Genomic DNA, 27221 nt, shown 5'->3' with positions numbered 1-27221 from the left:
TGACAGGCAGAGTGGACAGTGAGAGAGAGAGACAGAGAGAAAGGTCTTCCTTTTGCTGTTGGTTCACCCTCCAATGGCCGCCGCAGCCGGCGCGCTGCGGCCGGCGCACCGCGCTGATCCGATGGCAGGAGCCAGGAGCCAGGTGCTTTTCCTGGTCTCCCATGGGGTGCAGGGCCCAAGCACCTGGGCCATCCTCCACTGCACTCCCTGGCCACAGCAGAGAGCTGGCCTGGAAGAGGGGCAACCGGGACAGAATCCGGTGCCCCAACCGGGATTAGAACCCGGTGTGCCGGCGCCGCAAGGCGGAGGATTAGCCTAGTGAGCCGCGGCGCCGGCCCATAATAGGTGTTTAATAAATGCTTTTTAAATGAAGTGTATCCAAGAAGAGCTGCCTGAGATCCCTAGCGTGCCCATTGGAGAGAGATCCTTTTCCCCTCGGGCCTCCCTCAAGATGGTCAAAGTCCCACATACACAGTGCCTGTCCTCCCTAGGTGAAACAGATGCCTTTGTTTGGGTGTCACAGTAACCAACAAGGAGCAGTGGTCTTCATGGAAATCCTTATTAGTAAAAACTATGAATAGATTTCAATTTTTTTCAGTAAAAGAAACATCTTTTAAGTCTCTGTTTTGTAAACCTTTGAAAGATCCTTGTATCTGTGGTTTGTATAATCATGCAATAGAGCTCGAAGGAGTTCAGGAACGTTGGAGGATTGAATCCAGTCAGGACAGTGACTTTGGTCAATGGACTTTTCTAGGACCTGTAAAATCAGTCTTCAAGTAGATAATCTCTCTTTGTCCTTCCTGGAGCAAAGAAATGCATTTATAAAGTATCACAATTATAAGGCAGCTTTCAATTGGAAAGCATGTTTGTGACTGGTCAAGCTAGATTATTAATTTTTCCTCTTTGTACTCTATGAGTTGATTGAGAATCAGTGTTCACTGGTCATGGATTCATTGGTCAGCTGTGAATACATGCCCTACCTTCCACTCTGGCTTCCAATCTTCGGATCCTAATGTGTTTATTAATAAATCTAATAAAAAATCAAAGAATGTTTTAATTATATGGTTAATAGTTTGAACAATTTGTCCACTAAGTGGTAAGCTTGAATTCATGTGTTCATTTATTCATTCAACATTTTTTTTCTTAACTACATACCTACTGGGCTATCTTACACCCTCAACTTCCTCTCCTAAGAACAGATAAGAGTTGACTTTCTCTTAATCCTGGTTGATACTTCACTAGACAGGCTTTATATGAAAAGTTTTTCTAAATTACAACAATGACATTAAGAACTATATGTTATGGTTCCTTTTTTTTCCAACTCTGAAATCTGTATTTTTTGGGCATAGTATCTTTTAATCATTCCATCATTCATTCGAACCATTTAGAAAAGGTTTTTGAAGTTTCACGTGAGCTGCTAAGAATAGTCCTAGTTTCCATTCTCAGAGTTCACAGTCCAGGAATGGAGACTGGAGGACTACAATTTTCAAGTCCTTGTACATTCTATGAATATAGAGTGGGGAGTTGTCTTGCTAGCATAGAGGAAGGGCATTGCATAAAGTCTGGTGGTGTCACAGCATCCTTTCCAGTAAAGGCTGGGTGTTCAAGGAAGTGTCCCCAGCAGGCAGGGAAGATGGGAATTGAGTAACTGCAGGAGCAGGTGGTTAGACAGTGACAAACTATGACTCCCAGGTTTGATAAAATTTCAGTGGGGTATCGTGAACCCAATGGAAGAGGGATACAGGTTGAGATTGGGAAGGTGATTAATGCTAACTGAGCAGGGTGAAAGGCTTTCAGTCTAGCCAAAAAAATCTGGACTCTACCTTGAGGGGTAAGATGAGTTACTGCAAAGTCTTAAACTGGAGGATGCCTCACTCAGACTTCGATTTTAAGAATCACTTGGTACAGGGCAAGAAGCAGGTTCAAAAAATTAATATAAAAGCTATTGTTACTGTTGCAGTGTAGGTGCCAGTTGAGAGCATCCTGAGTTTATTATTTTGGAAGGGGGAATGGAAGGAGTTGGATACAGTAGATGTTGGTGATGAGGAAGATGTCATGGAGTGAAGGAAACCTAGCTAGAAGGGAGTGATGACATTAGACACAGAATGAATTGAACGCTAATAGTTGGTGAATTGCTATATATTTGTTATTTTCCCAAAAGGAAATTCTATATTGAGAAGAGCTGTTTTTGCATGATGGTTCCTCTTTAACTGAAATTGAGTTTAGAAAGACCTGTGTTTCATGAGCATGAGTTTCAGAGAGTATGTGGAAAATAGAATTAAAAGATAAATATTTTACACTTTGTACACTTACCTTTTGAAGGACCCTCATCATTGGCCAATTGACAATAGTTTAGGAAAGAAAGAATATGAAGTCAATTTGTTTCTTATTTTTGTGTACTTCAGTATTATCTTTTTAAAATAGTATCATTTTTAACAGCAAGAACCAGTTGTAACTTTTCTCAGTGTTAATTCTTGAACTTCAACTAAACCTTTGCTGAAACATGAACCTGCCAGTATTCACTGCAACATCAATTCTTCTCTTTCATTCACAGTTTTGATGTGGACAATGGCACATCTGCGGGACGGAGTCCCTTGGATCCCATGACCAGCCCAGGATCTGGGCTAATTCTCCAAGCAAATTTTGTCCACAGTCAACGCCGGGAGTCCTTCCTCTATCGATCCGACAGTGACTATGACCTCTCTCCAAAGTCTATGTCCCGGAATTCCTCCATTGCCAGTGATATGTAAGTAAAAGGACAGGCGAAGAGAAGAGGCAATGTGTGGGAAAATCAAGCGAACTTATCTCTAGGTCAATAATGTAATCAAACTATTTGTTTTTAATTTTTGTTCAACTGTGTCACTCTCCTCTAACATAAAAAGACTATGAAAATTCATTACGCTGAAAATGAGTAGTAGAATGAAGTTGGATACACTGTCACTCTCAGCAAGAGATTTGTATTTCCCAATGCAATATATTTTCTGGAAAAAGTGCAAATTATATTTTCAATGGAAAATTACACTTAAAACATTATCTTGGGGCTGGTGCTGTGGCGTAGTGGGTAAAACCACTGCCTGCAGTGGCGGCATCCCATATGGGTGCCAGTTCAAGTCCCAGCTGTTACACTTCCAATCCAGCTCTCTGATATGGCCTGGGAAAGCAGTAGAAGATGGCCCAAGTCCTTGGGCCCCTACACCCAAATGGGAGACCCGGAGGAAGCTCCTGGCTCCTGGCTTTGGATTGGCACAGGTCTGGCCATTGCAGCCATTTGAGGAGTGAACCAGTGGATGAAAGACCTTCCTCTCTCTCTCTCAGCCTTTGCCTCTCTGTAACTCTACCTTTCAAATAAATAAATCTTTAAAAAAAAACATTAGCTTGTATCCATGTAGAAACTGTGTTTTAGCTAACCAGCAAAAATGAATATTTTCTGATACTTGAAAAAGATTTCAGCTCAGTTGAAAAATCTTTGTGATAGTAGATAGCTTTTTTTTTTTTAATATAGCTCAACTGATGCATGTACAGATGTCAGCATGGTTTACCAGGTCATCTGAGAGATCTTTTTGAGGCTTTGCCCAAATGAAACCATTTTCGAAATATGAATGGCTAGAGGCCAGCACAGAAAACATTAGACAGACTTGAATATCATTTAAGACATGGCACAGCTTGAACAGTAATTAAAACTGACAGGCAGGTTTGCAGATCATGGAGCATCATTAGCGCATTTCCTCTGCACATTCCGTTCTTGTGTATTCTGTAGTAGTCACATGCTTTTATATCCAGGGGTTTCTGAGTAGGTCCTTACTCTTACTCAGTACCTAAACTGTGTGTGGGGTGTGTGTGTGTGTGTGTGTGTGTGTGTGAGAGAGAGAGAGAGAGAGAGAAAGAGAGAGAGAACTTATCTTTACATAGAATTATTCTGTAGTACTTTTCTATACATTTTTCTAATAACCTTGACCATCTTCTCATGCTACTATCTCAAAAACTCCTAAGAGTTGCAGCTCCTCTCCTAGGAATGAGGCTTTTGGGACCTGAAGGTCTCCTGCTGTACTTGCTATCTGATCAGGAACAGCTCATCAAGATCTCATGAGGTTCTAGAAATGAAGTTGTGTTCTACTCATTTGTACCACTTGTAGTTCTTGTTTGCCATTTTTAAAAAATTTATTTATTTATTTGAGAGGTAGAGTTACAGAGAGAGAGAGAGGGAGGGAGGGAGAGAGAGGTCTTCCATCTGCTGGTTCACTCTCCAAATGGCCACAATGGCTGGAGCTGTGCCGATCCAAAGCCAGGAGCCAGGAGCTACTTACAGGTCTCCCATGCAGGTGCAGGGGCCCAAGCATTGGGCCATCTTCTACTGCTTTCCCAGGCCGTTAGCAGGGAGACAGATCAGAAATGGAACAGTTGGGACTCAAGCGGCACCCCTGTGTGATGCTAGTGCCACAGGCTGAGGTTTAACCTACTAAACCACAGCACAGGCTCCACTGGTTGCATTTTTTAACAGTTGTACTATTGATGTCTACTTATCTTCATCACTAAACAACTTCTTTTCCTGAGTAGCCCTGTTTCTCTGTTATTTTAATCCCACTTTCACAGGGTTGACATTCATAACTTTGGCTTAAGCATTTGCATCTAAACAAAAACACTTCTTGAACAACTGCTGTGCATTCAAAGCTCCCATTCTGTCAGGTGGTGGAGTTCTGGCATTTAGGGCATTGCAATAACACAGGATGAGCAGCATCCTTAAGATGTTTGCAGAGCCCTACAGGAGCATGGAGAGGAGAGGAGTGATTTTCCACCCAAAGGGAGGGTGCAGAAAATAACAGATTAAGAGAGCACTTGCAGGATGTGAGGTGTGGGACGTCATGGCTCAGTAAAGCAATGGCAGTCTGCTTGGTGTGAGTAGTGAAATGTGACAAGAAAGAAGATTCACATGTGGTGTGTGGGACCTGAGAGCCGCAGAGGATTTTAGTTGGGGTTTGGCCTGGTCATGTTCTTGTTTTCATTGTACTCGGATTACTCCGTTGTTGAACGATTGCGTGATGAAATGCCTGCAGGGAAGTGTTGCACATCAAAATCCACAGGAAGAAATAGCCTAGGTCGAGAGAGTGGCCTCGGAACAAAAGAGATTGGTCCAGATTTTCGAGGCAAGAGGCTCACAGAATGTTGTATGCCCGTGTGTGTGTGTGTGTATGTGTGTATTTGTGTGTTGAGAGACAGCAAATGGAGAATGAGTATCAAAGAGAATGATAAAGTTTTGTCTATGAATGAGCAAATAAATAGTCATGTTGCATGAAAAACAAAGGACTAGGAGTGGACAATATCATGGCAGAGAATAGGTAATAAATTTGGCTTTTACAGGATGAAGAGAAAAGAAACAAGACAGTAGTTACAGGATAGGGACAGTGAGCAGAAATAAGAGTCTAGAGGATTAGGAAAAATTAGAAGAACCAATTGCCTTCTGTAATTGCTAGGTCTTTGTTTGACAGCTGAGTGAAATGTCTTAGGTAATGGGATACTCAGTAGATGGAGGAGCAAATTGGCAGGGGAGATGTAAGCAGGTGCAAGTATCTCTTTAGAAGGTTTATGAGTGGGGGCCAGAGTTGTGGTGTAGCAGGTAAAGCTGCCAACTGGAACACCGACATCCCATATGGGTGCCAGTTCAATTCCAGTCTGCTCCACTTCCAATCCAGCTCCCTGCTAATGTGCCTGGGAAAGCAGCAGAATATGGGCCAAGTGGTTAGGCCCCTGCACTCATGTGGGAGACCTGGAAGAAGTTCCTGGCTCCTGGCTTCAGCCTGGCCCTGGCTGTTGCAGCCATCTGGAGAGTGAACCAGGAGATGAAAGATTCCTTCTCTCTCTCTCTCTCCCTCTCTCTCTCTTCCTCCCTCTCTCTCTCTTCCTCCCTCTCTCTCTCTCTCTCCCTCTCTCTCTCTCTCTCTCTTTCTCCCTCTCCCCTTTCCCCTCCCCTTCCCTCTCTTCCTCCATCCCCCTCCACACCCTCCACTCTGTAACTCTTTCAGTAAATATATAAATCTTAAAAAAAAAAAAAAAGTTGATGAATAGAGTAGGGAAATAGAACTGAGGCTACTTAAGAGAGAAGGAAGGCTGGCGCTGCGGCTCACTAGGCTAATTCTCCACCTGCAGCTCCGGCACTCCGGGTTCTAGTCCCCGTTGGGGCACCGGATTCTGTCCCAGTTGCCCCTCTTCCAGTCCAGCTCTCTGCTGTGGCCCGGGAGTGCAGTGGAGGATGGCCCAAGTTCTTAGGTCCCTGCACCCACATGGGAGACCAGCAGGAAGCACCTGGCTCCTGGCTTCGGATTGGCATAGCGCACCAGCCATAGTGGCCATTTCGGGGTGAACCAACGGAAAGGAAGACCTTTCTCTCTGTCTCTCTCTCTCACTAACTATGCCTGTCAAAAAAAAAAAAAAAAGAGAGAGAGAGAGAGAAAGAGACAGAATGTAGTACCAGGGAAAATTTCTCTAAATTCAGAACACTGAAGTTGTGGGAAGTCTCAGAAGATAGAAACTGGAAATTCAGAGGAGGAAAGGGTTAAAGGTGAAGTTGTAGATGCCAAAAGAAATATGAAGGTCCTTCAAAAATATTTAGGGAAAACGGAATTAAAAGATAAAGTTATAAAAAGTATAAACTTTATTTCTCAATATACTCTCCATGAAATTTGAAATGCTTTTGTAAGCAGTAGTACCAATTGTTTATGAGCTGCTGTCTAACCCTTCTTAGTGCCTCAAACAAGATCCTGCTCAGACATGTTGTAACAAGCTAGTAGAAGTTTATTTGGGCACAAAAATATTTATTTTTGCAGTGATTTTTCATAATATACATTTTCCATGAGCTTTTTGAAGACCCCTCATGTGATCATGAGCTCCAGTAAGCAGATTATTCTTGCAAATGTGCTGTATTCTTTAGGAAGTACAAAGGAGAAAGAACCAAGTAGAAAAGGACTATATAAAAATGGAGACAGAGGGGTAAAATGTTTAGAGAATTCATATCCTAGGATCTGTACATTTTCATTCAAGTAGAGGGGTAACCATTCATAAACAAGGAGAGAGGGACAGGGAAGCTGGAGAAGAAGGGGAAAGGCTTACAAGAGCCACTCTGCAGATCAGAAGAGAGACTAGAGTAAGAGTACTGAATATCCCCCAAGATAATAAGCAGTAACACTGAATGAGAGCCATGTAGTTCAACTTCTGCAAGGAAGCAATAACTTTGCTCTGGATAGAGGCCAGGAAAAAACTGATGAGTCGCTAGGCTCTATAGCTATACATTTTTTTTTTCCTACAAGTGTAGTAAATCAATTTTTGGATACTGGCTTATAGACTGTTTTTTATAGCCCTGTACTCAAATTAGTAAAGATTAGCATATGCATTTTAAGACAAGCCTATGATATTTTGTATTTAAATCATGCTTTTATTTCTGAAGAACACTTACAAGGATTACTTCGTTTTACCCTGAACCGGTTGAAGAATTTCTTTATATGATCAGAGTTAAGTAATAATGGCAAAATTAATCAGCCCATCCTACAAGGTCTAGATCTTGTTGAAAAATAATGTCTTGGCCAGCGCCGTGGCTCAACAGGCTAATCCTCTGCCTAGCGGCGCCGGCACACCGGGTTCTAGTCCCGGTCGGGGCGCCGGATTCTGTCCCGGTTGCCCCTCTTCCAGGCCAGCTCTCTGCTGTGGCCAGGGAGTGCAGTGGAGGATGGCCCAAGTGCTTGGGCCCTGCACCCCATGGGAGACCAGGAGAAGCACCTGGCTCCTGCCATTGGATCAGTGCAGTACACCGGCCGCAGCGCGCTGGCCGCGGCAGCCATTGGAGGGTGAACCAACGGCAAAGGAAGACCTTTCTCTCTCTCTCTCTCTCTCTCTCTCTCTCACTGTCCACTCTGCCTGTCAAAAAAAAAAAAAAAAAAAAAGAAAAAAAAAGAAAAGAAAAAAAAAAGAGAAAAATAATGTCTTGATGTGTTCGGCTCTTTTGTTCCCCCTGGATATTTACATTGAAGCAATCTGGCTTTCCTTTCACACCAACTCCTGGGAGATGAAGCCTCTGTGGGAAGAGTTGTAAATTACTAGGATAAAGAATTACTAATCTGTTTAATCTCATATCAAATACACCTTCTATTATAGTAGAGACAAGTACTATACAACCAAAGTGATTTTTGATGTGGATGACCTACTTCTGAATAGGTCTGGACAAGATCTGGTTTGAACCACTAAGAAGGATTAGATAGCAATCTGTAAAGAGTACCTACCAGAAGCCGGTGCCATGGCTCACTTGGCTAATCCTCTGCCTGGGGCGCAGACACCCCGGGTTCTAGTCCTGGTTGGGGCCCCGGATTCTGTCCTGGTTGCCCCTCTTCCAGGCCAGTTCTCTGCTGTGGCCCGGGAGTGCAGTGGAGGATGGCCCAAGTGCTTGGGCCCTGCACCTGCATGGGAGATCAGGAGGAAGCACCTGGCTCCTGGCTTTGGATCTGCACAGTGCACTGGCCATAGCAGCCATTTGGGGGGTAAACCAAAGGAAGGAAGACCTTTCTCTCTGTCTCTCTCACTAACTCTGCCTGTCAAAAAAAAAAAAAAAAAAAAAAGTACCTCCCAGAGCAATATGAATTCTGCTAACACTGAAGGAAGAACAAATTCCAAATTTATGGCTCAGCTTGGGTAGAGGAATAGTAAAATCAATGCTTCTTTGTGAAAAGTTAATGGGGACAATGCTCAAAAGAAATTGCCTGTTTACTAACCTTTTTAAAATATATATATTTTATCTTTTTGAAAGAGTTGGAGAGACAGAGAGAGATAGACAGATCTTCATCCACTGGTTCAATCCCTAAATGGTCACAATGGCCAGGGCTGAGCCAGGCCAAAGCTGGGAGCCTGGAACTCCACCTGGGTCCCCCACATGGATGGCAGGGACCCATGCACTTGGGCCATCTTCTCTTGATTTCCCAGGTGCATTAGCAGTAAGCTGGATCAGAAGAGGAGCAGCCAAGACCTGAACTGGAACTCTAATAGGGATACTGGTGTTGCAGGCAGTGGCTTAACCTGGGCCCTGAATAACTCATCTTATAAAGGAATGAGACAGTGTTGAAGATGCAGCCTGAAGAGGTAGACTGTGCACAGTACTGTACAATCAATCTGATGCTACATGTTCACACATCTACACATTCCTTCAGTTGGCTGCTCACACAGTCACATGGAACCTCATTTTTTTAACCTTACTTCCTTCATGATGATGCTGTACAGATTGTCCAGTGTCTGCTATTCAACTGTGCTTTATGAAGAATGACATTATAATATATTTTATTCACTGATGATTTTATATTTATTGTTCTAGTTTAGCTTGTGTAGTGAGAAAATTCTTTAGAAATTTCAAGAACAACCGATACTCATTAAGGTTTGTGATTATTGACTTGAATGAAATGTTTTAGAAAACCTTTACATGTTCTGTCAGCATTACTATAGTTTAATTTATTTGGGAAGGAAGTAGAAGGAAAATAATAACTTCTTACTATATAGGATGTTATTATCTTATCATCTATAAATGCACACTGGTGAAACAGTTCAGGTACAAGGAGAAAATAAGACTTATCTTGGGGGTAGTAATGAATATATCACATACTACTCTTCCAAGTATGTTCACACTCGGTTGTTTCATTCACGTTCTTTTCAACTGGGACATTATTATGCCATCTTACAGAAGAGAGATCCATGGTCTAGAGAGCTTAATCCTTTTATAGCCACATTTTTATAATTTCTAGGAGAACTTTTTTTAAGATTTATTTATTTATTTTATTTTGAAAGTCAGAATTATAGACAGAGAAGAAATGACAGAGAGACAGAGAGAGAGAATCTCCCATCAACTGGTTTACTACCCAAGTGCCACAATGGCCGGCACTGGACTAGGCCGAAGCCAGGAGCCAGGAGCTCCATCCAGGTCTCCCACATGGGCGCAAGAGCCCAAACACTCGGACTGTCTTCCACTGCTTTTCCCAGGCCATTATCAGAGAGCTGGATTGGAAGTGGAGTATCTGGGACATGAATCAGGCCCTATATTGTATGCTGGCATTGCAGGTGGCATCTTTACCCACTACACACAGTGCCATCCTCAATGTTCTTTTTTTTTATGCTATGTGGTAAAAATGGTCAGTTTTTATAATTTTTTTTAATTTGTATTTTGATTTATTTGAGAGACACAGAACTTCTCTGCCCTGGTTCAGTCTCCAGCAATGGGATGGGACCAAAGCTGGGAGTTGGGAATTCAAACTAGGTCTCCCATGTGGGAGAGCGGGAACCCAGCTACTGGAGCCGTCACTGCTGACTTCTGAAGTCTGAGGTAGCGGGAAATGAGAGTTCTGAGCAGAAGCTGAGAACTGGACCCAGGCACCTCACTGGGGTGCGGGCATCTTCATCTCTGGGTCTAACACTGTCTCCACCAAGCAGTTTCATGAGTCACTTCCATGAGACAGCATCACATACATGTCTAGGTGCTTCAGTCCTTAGGAAGCACAAATTAATTGAATTGTGTGTGCTGTTATCCGATGAGTATCACTGTCAAAATAATAGCTATGATAACTTCAAAAGTTTACAAAAAATGGCATTAAAATATAAGCTTCTGGGGCCAGTGCTGTGGCGTAGTAGGTTAACTCCCTGTCCCAAAGCGCCGGCATCCCATATGGGCGAGGGTTCTAGTCCCGGCTGCTCCTCTTCCCATCTAGCTCTCTGCTGTGGCCTGGGAAGGCAGTAGAAGGTGGCCCAAGTCCTTGGGCCCCTGCACCCACGTGGGAGACCCGGAAGAAGCTCCTGGCTCCTGGCTTTGGATCGGCGCAGCTCCAGCCATTGAGACCACCTTGGGAGTGAGCCAGTGAATGGAAGACCTCTGTGTCTCTACCTCTCTCTGTATTTCTGTCTTTCAAATAAATAAAATAAATCTTTTAAAAAAATATAAGCTTCTTTGGTACAAATTTTTTTTTTATATCTACACATATGAGGAGCCTTCAGGCTTGTTAAAAATGTGTTATAAAAACCATGCACGAATTTCAAAATTCTTTTGCTCTGAAATAAATTTATCTTTCAACTCCATTTTCCATGAAATTTTTAAATTATCCTTATATGTCCTGCAATCTGAGAGGCAATGAAAATTTGAAAGCAGAAGGAAAATGAAATGGAGATTGATCTAACGTTGTAGTAATTCATTATTCCTACTATTAGGCTACTGTAATTCAATTACATTTTTAAGGAAGCTTACCCCAATAGCATCCAATTTTCTTTTCCTGATATCTATTCCTACCCACTATGCCCCTCATATTTGCACTTTAGCTTTAATTGTAAAAAAAAAAAAAAAAAAGATAAAACTAAGGGCCCTGTGGGGCACAGTGGGTTAAGCTGCCACCCATGCTGCCAGCATCCCAGGTAAGTGTTTTGGGTCCCTGCTCCTCCACTTCTGATCCAGCTCCCTGCTGATGTGCCTAGGAAGATAGCCCAGGTACTTGAGCCCCTGCTGCCCACGTGGGAGACCTGGCCCAGCCCTGGCTGTTTCGGCCATTTGGGGAGTGAACCAAATGTCTCTCCCTCCCTTTCTGTAACTTTTCCTTTCAAATAGATAAATAAATCTTCACAAGAAAAGATAAAACAGAAAAATGGGCACCTGAATCTTCCCCAACTCCTTTATGTAAGAGAAACAGGCAGTGTGAAGATGGATTATTGAAACTTGTCACCATTTGACTTTGCAGTCAAGCTTGTGCCTCAGAGTTAATACTCAAGGAAGGGGAACGTTCAGTTTTTTCAAAGGTGTGGGAGGAGTTCTCCCACAGTCCCATGAGATAAGAGATTTCTGCTAGAGAACAGGCTGGAATTGGCCTTGGTCAAGGGAGAGCTGGATGTTGTCCAGTGTATTCCGAAGAACGCAGTTGATCTTCACGTAGAATAAGCTGACTAACCAGAATGAGGAAGCTGTGAAAAACCATCTTCAAAGAAAAGAGCTGGCCCAGTGACGGGGATAGGGCCTCCCTGCCGCGAGGCCCTGGGTGAATGATTCAGAGTGCAAAAATCACTGGCTCTTCCTGCCTCTTAAAGTTGTAAAAGGCAAACGGCTATTAATAAGAGTTTCCGGTTCCACCCATTGCAGATAGTGCACCTGCTGGTTCTCACTTGCTTTCTTATCTGAATCCCCTTCCCTCTAAGTATGGAAGAAGAATGAAATCAGAATTACGGCCAGTATCTTATACATTATATAATTTTCTGAAATTATACTTGGTAGCACACATTCGGAATGAAGCAGTTAGTGGTATCTTTCAAGAAGAAAGGTGACGTGTATGACAGATAACCAATGTGTCTTCCACTACGTTCTCCGTAAAGGAGTGAGAATTGGCTGGAATTTTGAATAGATATCATTTTTTACTCATCTGTCAAATATCAGTAGCACACACCCCATTGCAGAGAACCATCTGAATGAAACATACATCTGTGAAAAGAAAGCAAAGGTTTGTTTGAAATATGCATTCCTGCTTTATTTTTTTTTTAATTCTCTATAGGACAGGAGACTTAGCTAGCCAATATGGAGATTCTGTATATAAACACCAGTTTTCACTTACAAATCAAGCACTTGAATTGTTTCTGTCGCTTGTCAGTCTCAGCTCCTGAGTGAATTGTTCTCGGTGTGTCCTGTACTGTTTTCTGAGCCACCATTGCAGTCTTTGAGATAAGATATACTAGGGAGTATTACGAACCTCTCTGACTTCCTGCAATAGGGAACACTGAAGGATATCCTGTTACAAGTACAGGGGAAGCAAGGCTCCATCAGACTCGGAACTTTTCTTCAGAAAAAGTAGCTCGGGAATACAGATGTTGAGCTTTGCTGCCAGGTTCCTTGCGTGCCGCGTTGTGTTCGGGTCAGATCTGATGAAGACACCTGTTGTTCCATGTGTCTACTGTAGTTTCCCTCGGGCTTGCTGTCACTTTTCTGCTAATTGTCTTGAAACTTTGGGGCTTTTCCTAAATTTGGTTCAAGAAAAATTTTCTGTCATTGAATTCTGGACAGTTGTGTCTAAATGTATAAATGCATCCAGTCCTGCAACCCTCTCATTCCTAACAGACATGTTAAAAGCAGCCACTCACTTCTATCCAAAAGTAAGAGGTCACCGTGAGACAGGAAATCGCTGAAGCCACTCAGAAAATACATTGTCTCCCAGTAAATGTCATGAATGATCCCAAGACCAAAACCTCTAATTCCTTATGTCACTCCTGGAAAGAACAAGGCTACATGCAGATCTCATGTTCCACGTCTCAAAATCCATTCCTCCTTTAGCACTTACAACTTCAAATTAAATTCATTGTAAACCACCAAGGCCAGTTTGCTTTGGCTGATGATTTTTTTGTTGGTCTGATTGTGGCTAGTGGAGAGCATTTTGGATGACACACGGAGAATATTTCCATGACTGCAGAAATTTTTATTGAACAGTGCTGTTTTAGAGTCAAAACTACTTCTTTGTGGCCTCAGAAGAGTCTGAATCCATCTGGGCATAAAGAAAGAGGCATGCTAGAAATAAAACAATTTTTTAAAGCTTGGGTTCAAATCTTGCTACACTTCTCTTTCTATGCATTTAGAATTTCATGATGCAATAAAATTGAAAAAAAGAAAAATATTCAACAATTAATCTAGGGTTCCTGAATCCTTCCTTAGCCAGATAAAGGACATCAATAAGAAAAATTCTCATCAATATAGCCAATTATTTTTAAAAAAAATTTTTTGAGAGGTAGTTGTAGACAGTGAAAGAGACAGAGAGAAAGGTCTTCCCTCCGTTGGTTCACTCCCCAAATGGCCGCTACGGCTGGCGCTGTGCAGATCCGAAGCCAGGAGCCAGGTGTTTCCCTCTGGTCTCCCATGCGGGAGCAGGGGCCCAAGCACATCCTCCACTGCCCTCCTGGGCCACAGCAGAGAGCTGGACTGGAAGAGGAGCAGCCAGGACTAGAACCCAGTGCCCATATGGGATGCCGACACTGCAGGTGGAGGATTAACCAAGTGAGCCATGGCACCGGCCCCTAAAAGTATTTTCATTGCAATAATAAAAAAAAAAAGCGCATAATCCCATTATAAAGAGAGTTTTCTGAAGAAATGGGGTTAGCTTTTCACAGACCTCATTCCCAGATTCATGCCTGCTGTCACTTTGACAAGCACCGGTGACCGTTGTGTTGAGCAAGTCCCAGAGCTCAGGCTGCCACTGGAAACCACTGAACTGTGGCACTTGCCAAGGGTGTGACCACCGAGGAGTTCCTTGAGTTCTCAGAGCTTTGCTTCTTATCTTGGAGTGGAAATTTGAGCCTCCCTTCAGTGGAGCTGTTGGAAATAAACTTGCTGGCTGGGCAATCACTATGTTTGGCACGTAGTAGGCAAGCAAGAAACATGCTGCTCTCCTCTCTGTCTGATCAAGCCTTCTCTTTCAATCCACCGAATCTTTTGCCCACAAAATTGTGGCTCTAATTCCTCATAAATCTTTCCCCTGGGAACGCATTTCTGGAGGAAAACCAAGAGGATGGAGCTGCTGACGTTAAAAACAGGCCTGTGGAGTAAGACAGACCGTGAAAGAAGAGCCTGTTCCTAGAACACAAAGTGAGGGCGCTTGTGCAAGCTTGCCACAGGCCCTCACCCCTTTCCACCTCCCCACGTCCCCTCCATGGAGGTCAGACGCTCAGCCTGGCTTGCAGAGCTGCTGATGGTCACTCGTGACATCAGCACTCCTGGAACTTTCCCACTGCTGCCCCTGTAACCTAAGTGACTTCAGGGAATGTGTCCACACACATGTGCTAAATACTTGGGAAATGAATGAGACTGGAAAAAGGGTTCCTTTGTATAATTTTGAGCACAGATTTCCTTTTGCCATCACGGAACTAACGAATTTCAGGACATTCATGGGCATTGTGTGTTTTCTGTAATAAAGCCTAAATTTTGATCTTGTGAACAATAGAGATTCCGTTTCAGAGTGGGTCACCCTTCACTTGTGTTGTGTGAGAAACTCCAGCTTGATCATCAGTGCAGAGCCTTAACAAGCGACAGGAGCACACATGCCCCCCAAAATTAAGGATTTTTGTTGAAAGAATCCTTTTAGTCAAAAATCAGGCCAAGCTTTAATTCTTTTTTCAATTTATTTATTTTTAAATTAGCAAATGACAAATTACATGTGTTTATGATGTGCAATGTAATGTAATACATGAATGTATAATTGAATTATTAAATGAATATATCTGTCATCACACATACTCATTATTATAATGAGAAGGTTTTTTTCTTTTGCAATCAGGCTTAATGAGACATACCTTCTTATTAAAAAATGTAGCACATACAATTGTATGTTTTTGTGGGGTACCTTGTGATGCTTTGAGACTTGTATATGGTGTATAACTGGGGTAGATCCAGCTCCTCAAACATTTACCGTTTCTTTCCAGGAAGCGCATTCAAAATCGTGCTTTCTAGTGCACAGTGCTGTACAACGGAGCAGCACCTTTTCTTCTTGTCTAACCCTGAGTTAGTACCATTCATAGCCTTTTCCTATCCCTGCGCCCTCCCTTTCCTCCCAGATCTGGTTACTGTCTTCATACTTTCACTCCCACGAGATGACCTTTTCTTAGACTCCCCCTGAGTGAGAGCGTGTGACACCTGGCTTTCCGTGTTTGGCTGATTTCACGTAAAATCAAGACTTCTGGTTCCATCCGTGTTGTGACGAATGACAAGAATTCACTGTTGGGATGGGCGTTTGGCCTACTGCATAAGATGCTCGTCTTGTCATCTGTGCCCCACATCTGAGTACCTAGGGTAGATCCCGGCTCTAGCTCCGCATGTTAGCTTCCTGCTGGGACAGACTGGGAGCCAACAATGATGGCTGAAGTAGGTGGGTTCCTGCTCCTCACATGAGAGACTGGGATTGAGTTCCCATCTCCTGGCATTGGCCCCTGGGCCATTGCAATCATCTGGGGAATAAACCAGTGGATAAGAGCACTCTCTGACTTTCTTGCTTTCTCTCTCTCAAAATACAGTACAGTGTAATCCAATACAAGACAGTCAAATAAAATAGAATACCTGGCCTGGGATTGGCAGGCCTTAACTAAAATGAGATTTCATTCTTTTTTCTGGCTGCGTGCTGTTCATGTTTTCTTCATGCATTCATCAATGGATGGGATGGATAGACGCTTAAATTGTTTCCGTTTCTTTACTGTTGTGAATAGTGCTGCAGGAAACATGGGAGTGCATGTCTCTTTGGTGGGATGATTTCATTCCCCTTACAAATTATATATCAGATAAGGGATTAATAACCAGAATATTTAAGGAGCTCAAACAACTCAATAGCAAAGGAACAAATAACCAAATGTAAAAATGGGCAGTAGATCTAAGCAATTTCCCTAAGGAAGGCATACAGTGGCTAACAGGAACAAGACAATATGCTCACCATCACCAATTATCAGGGAAATGCAAATTAAAGTCACAATGAGATATCTCCTTATTCTAAATAGCTGTTATCAGAAAAACAAAATATAACAAATTCTAGCATAAGGAGAACATTTAACATCTACTCTCTTAGTATTTTTCAAGCATAGCATGCATTATTATACATTGCAGTCAACAGCGTGTACATAAGATCTTTTGAACTAATTTCTCTCATCTAACTGAAACTTTGTACCTTGAACCAGCATCTCCTAATTGCTCCCGCCTCCAGACCATAATAACCACCATTCTACTATGTGCTTCTGTACGTTCAGTTGTTTTAGATTCCACATCTACACCACATCTTGCAGTATTTGTCCTTCTGTGCCTAGCTTACTTCACTAAGCTGAATGCACTCCACTGTCATTCACATTGCTGCACATTGTAACACTGGGATTCCATGTGTATGCATGCCACATTTTTTTGTATCCAGTCACCTGTTAATAGATGCTTTGGTTGATTCCAAATGTTGATTATTGTGAATGATGCTGCAATAAACATGGAAGTACAGACACTTTAACATGCTGATTTTGTTCTTTGGGCATATACCTAAAAGTGGAATTGCCAGTCATAAGGTAGTTCTGTTTTTGATGTTTTGACGAACCCCCAGAACTGCTTTCCACAATAGCTGTACTGATTTACATTCTCACCGTCAGCGTATGAGTATCCTCTGTTCTCCACAGCCTCCCTGGCATTTGTTCGTTTTGTTTGTTTGCTTTTCATAAAGGGCATTGTTATAGATGTTGAGGTGCCGTAGCACTGTGGCTTTAATTTGTGTCCCCTTACGATTAGTGATGCTGAGCACCTGTTAGTATACCTATCGGCCTTTTGTGTGTCTTGCTCTGAGAAATGTCTATTCAAGACCTTTGCCCACTTTTTAAGCAGGTTGTTTTTTTTGCTATTAAATTTTTTCTTAATTCTTAAAATGCTAATTATGAATGAGGAAATATTCTACATTTCAGAAGACTAGGTACCTTCTAAGGTCATATCCTTTTCTTACATTAAATGAGATTTTTAAATCATAGGAAATTCAACTTAAAATGTTATGTGTAAAAAACATGTTTTTTATAGAGTTTTCCATGGAGTAAATAGGGAAGAAATAATAATAAGCTGATAAGGATGGTGATGAGTCTTTCCCCACAGTTCCGCGCTGATCCGATGGCAGGAGCCAGGTACTTATCCTGGTCTCCCATGGGGTGCAGGGCCCAAGGACTTGGGCCATCCTCCACTGCACTCCCTGGCCACAGCAGAGAGCTGGCCTGGAAGAGGGGCAACCGGGACAGAATCCGGCGCCCCGACCGGGACTAGAACCCGGTGTGTTGGCGCCACAAGGTGGAGGATTAGCCTAGTGAGCCGCAGCGCCAGCCAGTTCCTTTTTTTTTTTTCTTTTTTTAAGATTTTTATTTATTTATTTGAGAGGTAGAGTTACAGAGAGAGAAAAGGAGATATGGAGAGAAAGGTCTTCCATCTGCTGATCCACTCTTTAAATGGCTACAACAGCTGAAGAGGAGCTCATCCAAAGCTAGGAGCCAGGAGCCTCTTCCAGGTCCCCCACATGGGTACAGGGACCCAAGGACTTGGGCCATCTTCTGCTGCTTTTCCAGGCCATAGCAGAGAGCTGGATCGGAAAAGGAGCAGCCGGGACTAGAACCCGCGCCCATATGGGATGCTGGCACCAGATGTGGAGGCTTAGCCTACTGTGCCACAGCACTGGCCCCCACAGTTCCTTTTTGATTTCTTATCTGAAATATAGAGGGCAGAACGGCCCGCCTTGTAGTTCAGCATCATGGTGCCAGCATCCCATATGAGTATCAGTTTGAGTCCTGGCTGACCCACTTCCAATCCAGCTCCCCACTAACGTGCCTGGGAAAGCAGTAGAAGATGGCCCAAGTGCTTGGACTCCAGCATCCACGTGGGAGACTCAGGTGGAAATCCTGGCTGCTGGCTCCTGGCTTCAATTTGGCCCAGGCCTGGCTGCTGCAGGCATTTGGGGAGTAAACCGGCACATGGAAGATTCTATCTCTGTCTCTCTGTAACTCTGCCTTTCAAATAAATAAATAAATCTTTTTTAAAAGAAGAAAGAAATATGAAAGGCAGAAAATCAAAGTTATATGAAAACAGTGAGAGGCAACAAAGCTTCCCTGGGATTGTACATGCACAGAACACACCTATAATATACATATCTAATTTTACATATAGGTAGTTATATGTAATTTTTAATGTATGTATATGAGGGAACTTCAGTTTTTAAGTCCACACATGGTTTTTTTTTTCCTAATACACGTTTCCATGAAGTTCCTGAAGTGGCCTTGTATACTAGCCTCACAGGACTTTTCTGTTTATGGGTATATTATCTAACTCTGAGACAGAACTATCATACAAAAATTATCTTGTTTTAGGGTTGTCAGACATGAAAATCGTTAGGCAGACTGAACTCATTTTTTAAGTCATTGATCATGTGTTGTTGTTTTGATTTTATGTTGACATACTTTTTCATTTGTGTGTAACTTCTATTTGTTATCCCTATCATATCATCTTCATGAAATGGAGAGCTTGCTGAAGCGTAGGCACTGTTTTCAGTGTGCCTTTGGCATTAGTAAGTGCATTGTAGTCGCAGGATTGAAGGATTTAAGAGCAGAGCCCCAAAGTTACGGATGTGAATTTGAATATGGCTTCATAGCCTCCTGGGCATGGGGATTTTTGTTTTTCCTGGGCCCCCTTTTCCTCACCTACAGAAAGAATTTAGTAAGATGTCACCATTGTAACATGGTTTGTACAGTGCTTTCAGAGTCATCATATGATAAACATCAGTTGTCAGTTTTTATAACAATTATAATTACTTGTAGCGATTGGCATGATTATTTACAGTTTCTTCAGATATTTGTACTCTGATGTTTTAAAAGAATTATATTGATATCCTTTTAAACAAATCAAAAATAATGATAATAAATTTCAAAGGCCTTCAATGCTGAAGCCAACAAGATTTCAAATCACTTTGCTGGGCATTAGTGAAAGAAACTACTGAACAAGTGTCCAGTCCAGTCTACTGAAAATTACAATGAGGGTATAAAGGAAGGGGAAAAAGTACGTAAGGCTGGCTGTTTTTGAAATTAAATGGCCAGGTGAGCACTCTTTTACCTAATTTTTGTAGAATGTTAGCTTCTCTTGTTAAAGTTGAGGAAAGGGCTGTAATCTGGTCTCTCCTTTTCATGCTACTAGGAATGCAGTTACCACTGTGCACTTCAACTGGAGGTAATCATTATAACTTGTTGCCTGAGAACTGTATTTAGCATTATCAAAAAACCTGCAAAGCTGTATAGGCCAATATGATTATACACACGTGTTACTTGGAGTTTGACCTTGAAAATTTTCTATTTGGAAGATTCTACCTCATTCAGTACTGAACACTTTTAATTTTCCATATATTAACTATCATTTTTTAAATTCTTAAATTTCCAAAAAGTTATTAGAAATTTTTTCCAAAATCCAAGTTTGAGTATTTGTGATTTTTAATATAAGTCTTTGCGTTAAATGGATTACTTTAATCTATGTTGTAATAGTTTCAAAGAGAAATATCACATTCACTTGAGACTGAGGTTGGCCCTGTTCTGTTAGGAACTTCATTCCCTAGGATTTCATAGAGACAAGTACAGTGGAGCTAGTTCCAGATTAAAAGGACCCATACCTTCACATCTAACACCAATGTAATACAGATTTCATGTGATTTTTGTTTTATTTTCCAAGGAGTTGATCAAGAGTCATGATGTGGCCTTTGTAAGTAATTTTCAAGGGTTCATTGTATTCTTAAATATGATGTATTTGCTTGGTCAAATAAGCTTCTTCTGGAAAAATAAATAATCACTTTTAAATGATACATGTGGAAAACGTAAATTGGTTATGCAAAATATTCTTAGTACTTTTCCAGAATGCTTTTATTGTCAAAAGCTATAGTTTCACTAATTTAATTTAAAAGGGTAGCAACATAGAATATTTAAGATCCCCATGAAACCCAATTTCTGTCATATTTTCGTAGTAAGCTTTGTCTTCTGAGTGTTTACCAAAACCAGCATGTTTTCTTTAGTAAATAGCTTTTAAATGAATAAGTGAATGACTAAATGACTTGAACTGAGTCTATTTCAATTGTTTCAATATTTTGTTTTCTTTAAGATAAAATCATTCTTACATACATTTGGATTGATATCTACTTGAAGATTTTAGAGATAACTGAACCTAGACTGAAGTCACTAGAATGTTGTAAAAGAATAAACGCATGTAAAATTTTTCATGATTCAATAGCAGTTAATGCTATGAGCATAAATTTAATATACACTGTGATTCTAATTTTATGAAAAATCATTATTCCATGAAAGTCATGTGTAACATCTAGGTGCTCATACATCCCCAGAAGGAAAATTTTATGAAGAGTTATGTTTGGGTGGTTTATTTAAGTTTTTTCTGGATTCCTCCATGTTTCTATGATATCTGTAACTTTTTCAGAAGTTTGAATAGATTGGATTATGTCCTTGTTTGTATGTTTTATATGCCCATACCTCCATGAGGATGGGAGTTGAGAGTGGTGAGTAGAGTAGATATGAGTCCTCCTATAGCTAATTCTTAGGCATTGTCAAATAGCCTAGGCTTCCAGAAATACGTGTGCTGTAAAAATGAGTACACACTTGTTTCTCTGTAATTTAGAGGAGATAGATCAGGAATGAATTGATAAACGGATGATAATTTTGAGAATGAGGGAAGAGACTAGAATTTCAGAGTACAATTTCTACCTGTTTATGAATTCCCTAATTGGGTGATACACACCAGAAAAGAACGTCTTTCTAGTTTTATGGCAAAAGAGGGTGAAGCACAGAAGATCAGAAAGTTTACAAAGACCGGGTTTACACACCAACCCTCAGTTGATGACTCTTCCTCAAAGCATGTGTTTGGAGACCTGTTTCCCTACTATTTCTGTGCCTAAATACTTTATCTATCCCAACCTGCTCTCCATAAAAGGGTTTAGCTTTGGATGCCTGTCTTTCAGTTTCTTCTCCATATTTCTCACTTTCTATTACAGAAAATAAAGATGTGAGTAGAAAATAAAAATGTCATAGAGAAAAGATGGAAAACGTGTACAAAGTAGGAATTCATGAATGCATTGTCATTGGAAAATAAAAATAATAATAAAAAAAATAGAACCAGCAGTGATGTCCTGTTGAGAGTGGTATTCCTGCCTCTAGTCATGCTGGCTGGGGACCCAGCAAGTCCTCTTTGGGAGAAGGGACAGACAGGATTCCATGGGGCTGAGAGCGGGTGACTTGGGGTCACCCCCTTCCCCCTAAGTAACCAGGGGAGGTGACTGAGCATGTGGCATAGCTTCCACATCGTGATACTCAAGACCAGTGTCACACTGACTCCCTCAGGTGACCTGCAGTGGCTCATCCTGTCTGTTCTAGGAACTTTTCACAAGTACTCTGCTGTGGCTGTTACCCAGGTACCGACCTCCTCCTCCTCCACAGGTGTACGTACAGTGTCAAAATGACATTTTTCCTTAAGAACCCCCAGCCGCCAGCCTCTCCCCAGCTGTGCCCCACAAACATCCCCATCGTAAATAAAAGCGATTTTCCCCATCAATCCAAACCCAGTTGTTTTTAAATTAAAGTTTGTTGTGATTATGTTTCATTTAAATGAATAATAGTATTATATTATACTATATATATTATATAAACAGTATTATATAATTCTGCCCCCAAATTCATGTCACCGAAGAGTACAGTTTCAGGTCTGCACATAATACTGCATGTGCAACTGTGAATCTAGCGACTCAGCCAATTTACAGGAGACCCGAACAGCGAACTCCAGTCTCAGGAAGCCCCAACTTCCAGGGAGGTATCAGTCCCTCCTAACCCACTTTAGTCAACTTAAAGTACCCATGGCCTTGGTGGCCAAGAGGCTCCATTTCTGAATTATTTCATATGCTTTTTAAAAAAAAATGTGTGATTATATGATTCGTTAAGACCACATATCCTGTAAGCAAAATGATATAGAAGAACAAAATTAATTTTCTGCAGATCCTAACCATAGAATCTGTTTTGGAAAACTATGACGACGAAGTTATAGGACACAATTAAAATGTATGTGTATATTGTAATTAGTTTTTTTTGAATCACAAATTAAAATATACTTTGTCTTCACCATTATATTTGTGATAATATGCCTGGAAAGACCTGTGTTACTATTGAGTTGAAGTCTTGGCTAAAGATTTTGAATTGTATATTAGGTACATATTCAAAGATAATTGAAACATTAGATACTTTTGAAAAGCATTGTCTTCCTTTTGAGGACAGTTGTCAGTGAAATGCTAGGAATCATTACAGTTACTCAAATGAGGCAACCTTGACATACTTGGCAGGAGCAATTTCTGGGCACTTTAAAAAACTGACCTATCTCCATCACTAAAATTAAAGTTTCCTTTCTTTGTGTTTCAACAGAAAAAGAATGCAAGACGATTTTAAATGGGTAGATTCTAAATATGAGTACATCTTCTACAATACTTGGGAATTAATTAAATACAACCAAAGGGGAAAAAAAAAAACCTGTTTTGATAAAGATGCAATCGTTTTGAGTTTTGAGTGATTCAAATCCAATATAATTCATGTAAAAAAAATAGAGGACTTGTTTCCATGGATTTATTTCAGATTGATGATATGTCTTGATCAAGGTGATTTAATTCTTAGAAAATAAGCTTTGTATCTGAGCAATGATTAAGAATAAAATGAAAGAAAAGACCGGACCTCGAGAAAGTGTCTGGTTTTCATGTAACTGTGGGTTGGCCCTCAGGACTGCCTCTACTCCATGTATAAAGCAGTGTCTTCAGCCTTGTCCTGTGTTGAATCAGATTAATAGCTGATTGGATTGCCAAATTGAGTAGACACATGTGGCATGTCTTCTCTCCTTGTTTAATCTGTCTCCCATTGTTGAATGATGATTTTTAACTAATATTCTTTAGTAACTCTAGGAGTATCTTGAATGTGATATATTGTGTGTACATGTACTGGGATTATCTCTTGGGGATTTTGGCTTGTAACCCAGTAGAGATATCCACACAGTTTAGTACACAGTTGACTGCCTGGTTCACCATTTGCACACATATTTGGGCTGAGTGGACTCTGAGGTGCCTGTGTGTATAGACGGTTGTCAGATGCTAGCATGCTGCAGCCTGCAGTTTGTATTCCTGGTTTTTCAACACTGGAGCATCTTTGTTTCTTAGTTGTTCTACCAGAGGTAGGTTACTGTTTCAAAATGAGTACATGAGAGGAGTTTCAGTTCTGAATTTTGCCTATAGTCAACATCCAGAAAGCAAGGTCAGAATGGCAGGTCAGGGAAGAAATCTAAGAGGCCAGCTCTGGGCCTGATTTTGGAATTTGCCATTTGGATTTGATCTCTCGTCTTCCCCAGATTCCTGTGGTGATCGCTGCCCTTTTTCAGCTATTTCCCTTGATTCTGCTTTTCTTTACCTGTTCTGCAGGAGTCAGCCGGTGACATAAGAGGGGCCCCTGCCGGGAGTAGCTGTGCAGCTTACCAGCTCTGTGACTTTGCCTAGTTGGAGCCTCAATGTTCTCCTCTGCATAATGGGAATAATATCAGCGACCTTGCCACATGTTTTTAGTAGTTGTTGATATTGTATATAAAATGTGCCTAACATGATAACATTCTCCTTACTTTGTAAGTGTTTAAAATTTTCAAACTTTTCATCTGTTATGACGTCTTTAATATTGTCTTTTTCCCTTTCTCTAAATTACCACTGATTTAGTTTAGGTCCTTATCCCCTCTGTTCTCTAAACTGGTCCCCTGTTCCTAGGCACTGTGGCAGAGCAGGTAAAGCTGCTGTCTGCAGCACCATCATCCCATATGGGTGCTGGTTCTAGTCCCAGCTACTCCACTTCCGATTCAGCTCTCCGCTATGGCCTGGGAAAGCGGTGGAAAATGGCCCAAGTCCTTGGGCCCCTGCACCCACATGGGAGACCCAAAAACTAGCCACAGCCCCAATAAATAAATCTTAAAAAATATAAAATAGAAAGTTAACTAGCAGATGGAAGGTCTCTGTGCTTCTCTCTCTCTCTCTGTTGCTTTGCCTTCAAGTAGATGAAAATAGGTAAATAAACATTAAAAAACAGAAAATAATAAGTTCCATTCCTTTAGAGGCCTGTCACAATGGCTCAAAAATCCTTCTTTTTATTTTATTGATTTATTTTATTTTATTTTTTGACAGGGAGAGTTAGATAGTGAGAGAGAGAGACAGAAAGGTCTTCCTTCCATTGGTTCACCCCCCAAATGGCCTCTACTGCAGGCGCGCTGCGGCTGGCGTGCTGCGGCTGGCGTGCTGCGCCGATCCGAAGCCAGGAGCCAGGTGCTTCTCCTGGTCTCCCATGGGGTGCAGGGCCCAAGCACCTGGGCCATCCTCCACTGCCTCCCCGGGCCACAGCAGAGAGCTGGACTGGAAGAGGAGCAACCAGGACAGAATCCGGTGCCCTGACCGGGACTAGAACCCCGGGTACCGGCGCCACAGGCGAAGAATTAACCAAGTGAGCCGCGGCGCCGGCCTCGAGTCTTTCTTAACTAAGTGATCATCTTCTGAGTCTTCACAGTTCCCTGATTGTGTTGCAGGCCAAAAGTCATTGAGATATGAAAATATTTATAACTAATTATTATTAATATAGATAGTGTCTATTGAACATTTACTATGTGCTAAGCACATTTCTGAACACTAAACGTTTTTAACTTGCTTCATTTCCAAACAACACTGTATACACTATACATGTGTGCTATTGTCTTCCTTTCTGTCCCTTGCAGAGACCCAGGCAAGAGAGAGATTTTGCAGTGTAGACAAGTCCGCACACGTAGAAAGTGACAGAGCTGGCATTCCAGCCCACGCCTCCATCCAGCGCAGAAGCCAAGCCCTCTCACGGGCTGTGCTGGGGCTGCAGGGGCTCCCTCCCACTCCTCACTCGCTGGTCTGCGTGACATTCCCCAGCACCTTTGGGCCACTCACTGTCGATGTAGAGAAGCTACATCTTGTTCTTTCACAGCCAGGCAGTTCCTCGGCCCCCGTGAGCGCGCATTCCCTTGCTACCTATGCATTGTGACCTCCTTACTTCTTCAGCGAAGCCGGCCTGTTCCCACCATGAGCCATTTCTCCAGGAGGAAACCTTTCCGATTTCGGCCTCAGGCAAACCTGGTTTGATGTCTATTCCGGCTCTGCCATTTAGTAGCTTACAGGCCAGGTGGTTTTCTGAACCTCAGTTGCCTCCTTCGTAGCATAATCTTCAAACTCAAAGTGCAAGCTTCCTAGGGTCTGGGATTCCATGAATGATCCCTACAAAGAGTAAGCGCCCGGTACAGTGTGCTCCTAGATCCAGCACCAGGGGTGCACAGATACACATGCTTCCTCCAAAGTGTGTTTTCTGCCTTTACTCTCCCTGTTTTTTATTTTCAAAATGTGTGCATGATTTCCTGGTGACTGTAACTACTGGCCTAACTATTGGCCGTGATCCGTTTGCCAACATCATCCATATGTTCCTCGCTCTGCTGCATACTTCGTGAGCGCCGTTTTAGGTCTTTGGGTTCTCTTCAGATGGTTCATGAATGATCCAACAGTCCAGTCACACTGTTCTCTGTTACGGTCATGTCCAGGAAGCTTTGGGTGTAGAGTAACTACATTCACTTTTGATGGAAGCGTTTTGGCCGGCGAGGTCAGGAAGCAGTCCATGGAGAGTCTGGAAATGCCTCTCGCGAATTCCTCATGCTAAGAAATGCCACAAAAGACTCCCGGGCCCTGCTTTCTTACGTTCCTCCACAGTGAACGTTGCACAGCTTCACTAGCCTTTTCCCCCCTCTCCAAGACACGTCAGTGTGACACCTTGCTCCTGCATCCCAGGCGTGGTGTTGCCAAGGTTGCTACAGCAACAGCACACACGAGGTGACATTCTGCCGTAACGGCAGTGGCTGGGACGTGAGTCAGTTGAGAAGCCTCAACAGGTTTTTATTAGCCTATGATGCAGTCCCGTATCGCCTGCAGTCCTTGGCCTGTCCAGGATTTAGGCACGATGATGCGGAACACTCGATGCTTCTCACCTTCAGACACTGCGTGGCCCAGGGTCCTCTGGCCAAAGCGGCTGTGGTGGCAGCTTCCTTCCACAGAGCCCCTACTACGATCTACATTAAGAGGCCCAAAAGTAAAAGATGGGCCCCACTGCTGGAACTCTGGCACTGCTCTGGCTTCTCCTCTGTGCTCTTAAAAAGCAACAGTGACCTTGGTTGATGATCAAGAAATCTCACATTCTACCCAGGGAGCTGGACAATGGTTACCATCCCGCAAGCTGTGTTTCAGTCCAGCGGCCGGAAGGAGCCTGTGCTGAAGAATAAGGATGGAATTACTGTAATTCTCTGTGGGAATTGTGGAAGTGGAATTTACTGTGTGCTGTTGCTCACAAGTGCTCATAGCGCTGTTGGTGACCTCTAACACGGGATCTGGTTTCTTTTTCAGACACGGAGATGACTTGATTGTGACTCCATTTGCTCAGGTAAGCACAGCTCAGTGCCTGGGTAGGCTTCTCACAAGTCGGGGGATTTAACTTGGGAGACTGGGTCTGGTTCTTAATTGTCAATCAAATGCACGTATAAATGCAACTTCTATGGCTCATTCAAGTAATTCAAAGGGAGGGGTGGAGCCTACGACTTTGGCTGTATT

General features: G+C 42.2%; 1 protein-coding gene across 21 annotated transcripts in view; it reads left to right on the top strand.

Annotated features, from left to right (window-relative positions):
- The window catches only part of PDE4D (phosphodiesterase 4D), a 1644269-nt gene that overhangs the window by 1397495 nt on the left and 219553 nt on the right, over positions 1-27221 (top strand). For 20 of the 21 annotated variants that reach the window (XM_070056730.2, XM_008262244.5, XM_089313185.1 and 17 more), the window contains 2 exons: positions 2555-2746; positions 27018-27054. In XM_070056730.2, the coding sequence (XP_069912831.1) occupies positions 2555-2746; positions 27018-27054 (229 nt within the window). Of the gene's footprint in view, positions 1-2554; positions 2747-26550; positions 26910-27017; positions 27055-27221 lie in introns of those variants that run through there. The other variant, XM_008262251.5, reaches the window with a different exon arrangement.

Source organism: Oryctolagus cuniculus, chromosome 14 (assembly GCF_051225735.1).
Source record: "Oryctolagus cuniculus isolate XC-2025 breed Fujian yellow rabbit chromosome 14, ASM5122573v1, whole genome shotgun sequence".
Classification (NCBI taxonomy): domain Eukaryota; kingdom Metazoa; phylum Chordata; class Mammalia; order Lagomorpha; family Leporidae; genus Oryctolagus; species Oryctolagus cuniculus.
Note: the sequence above shows the minus strand (reverse complement) of the source record. Positions and strands in the feature narration are given on the sequence as shown.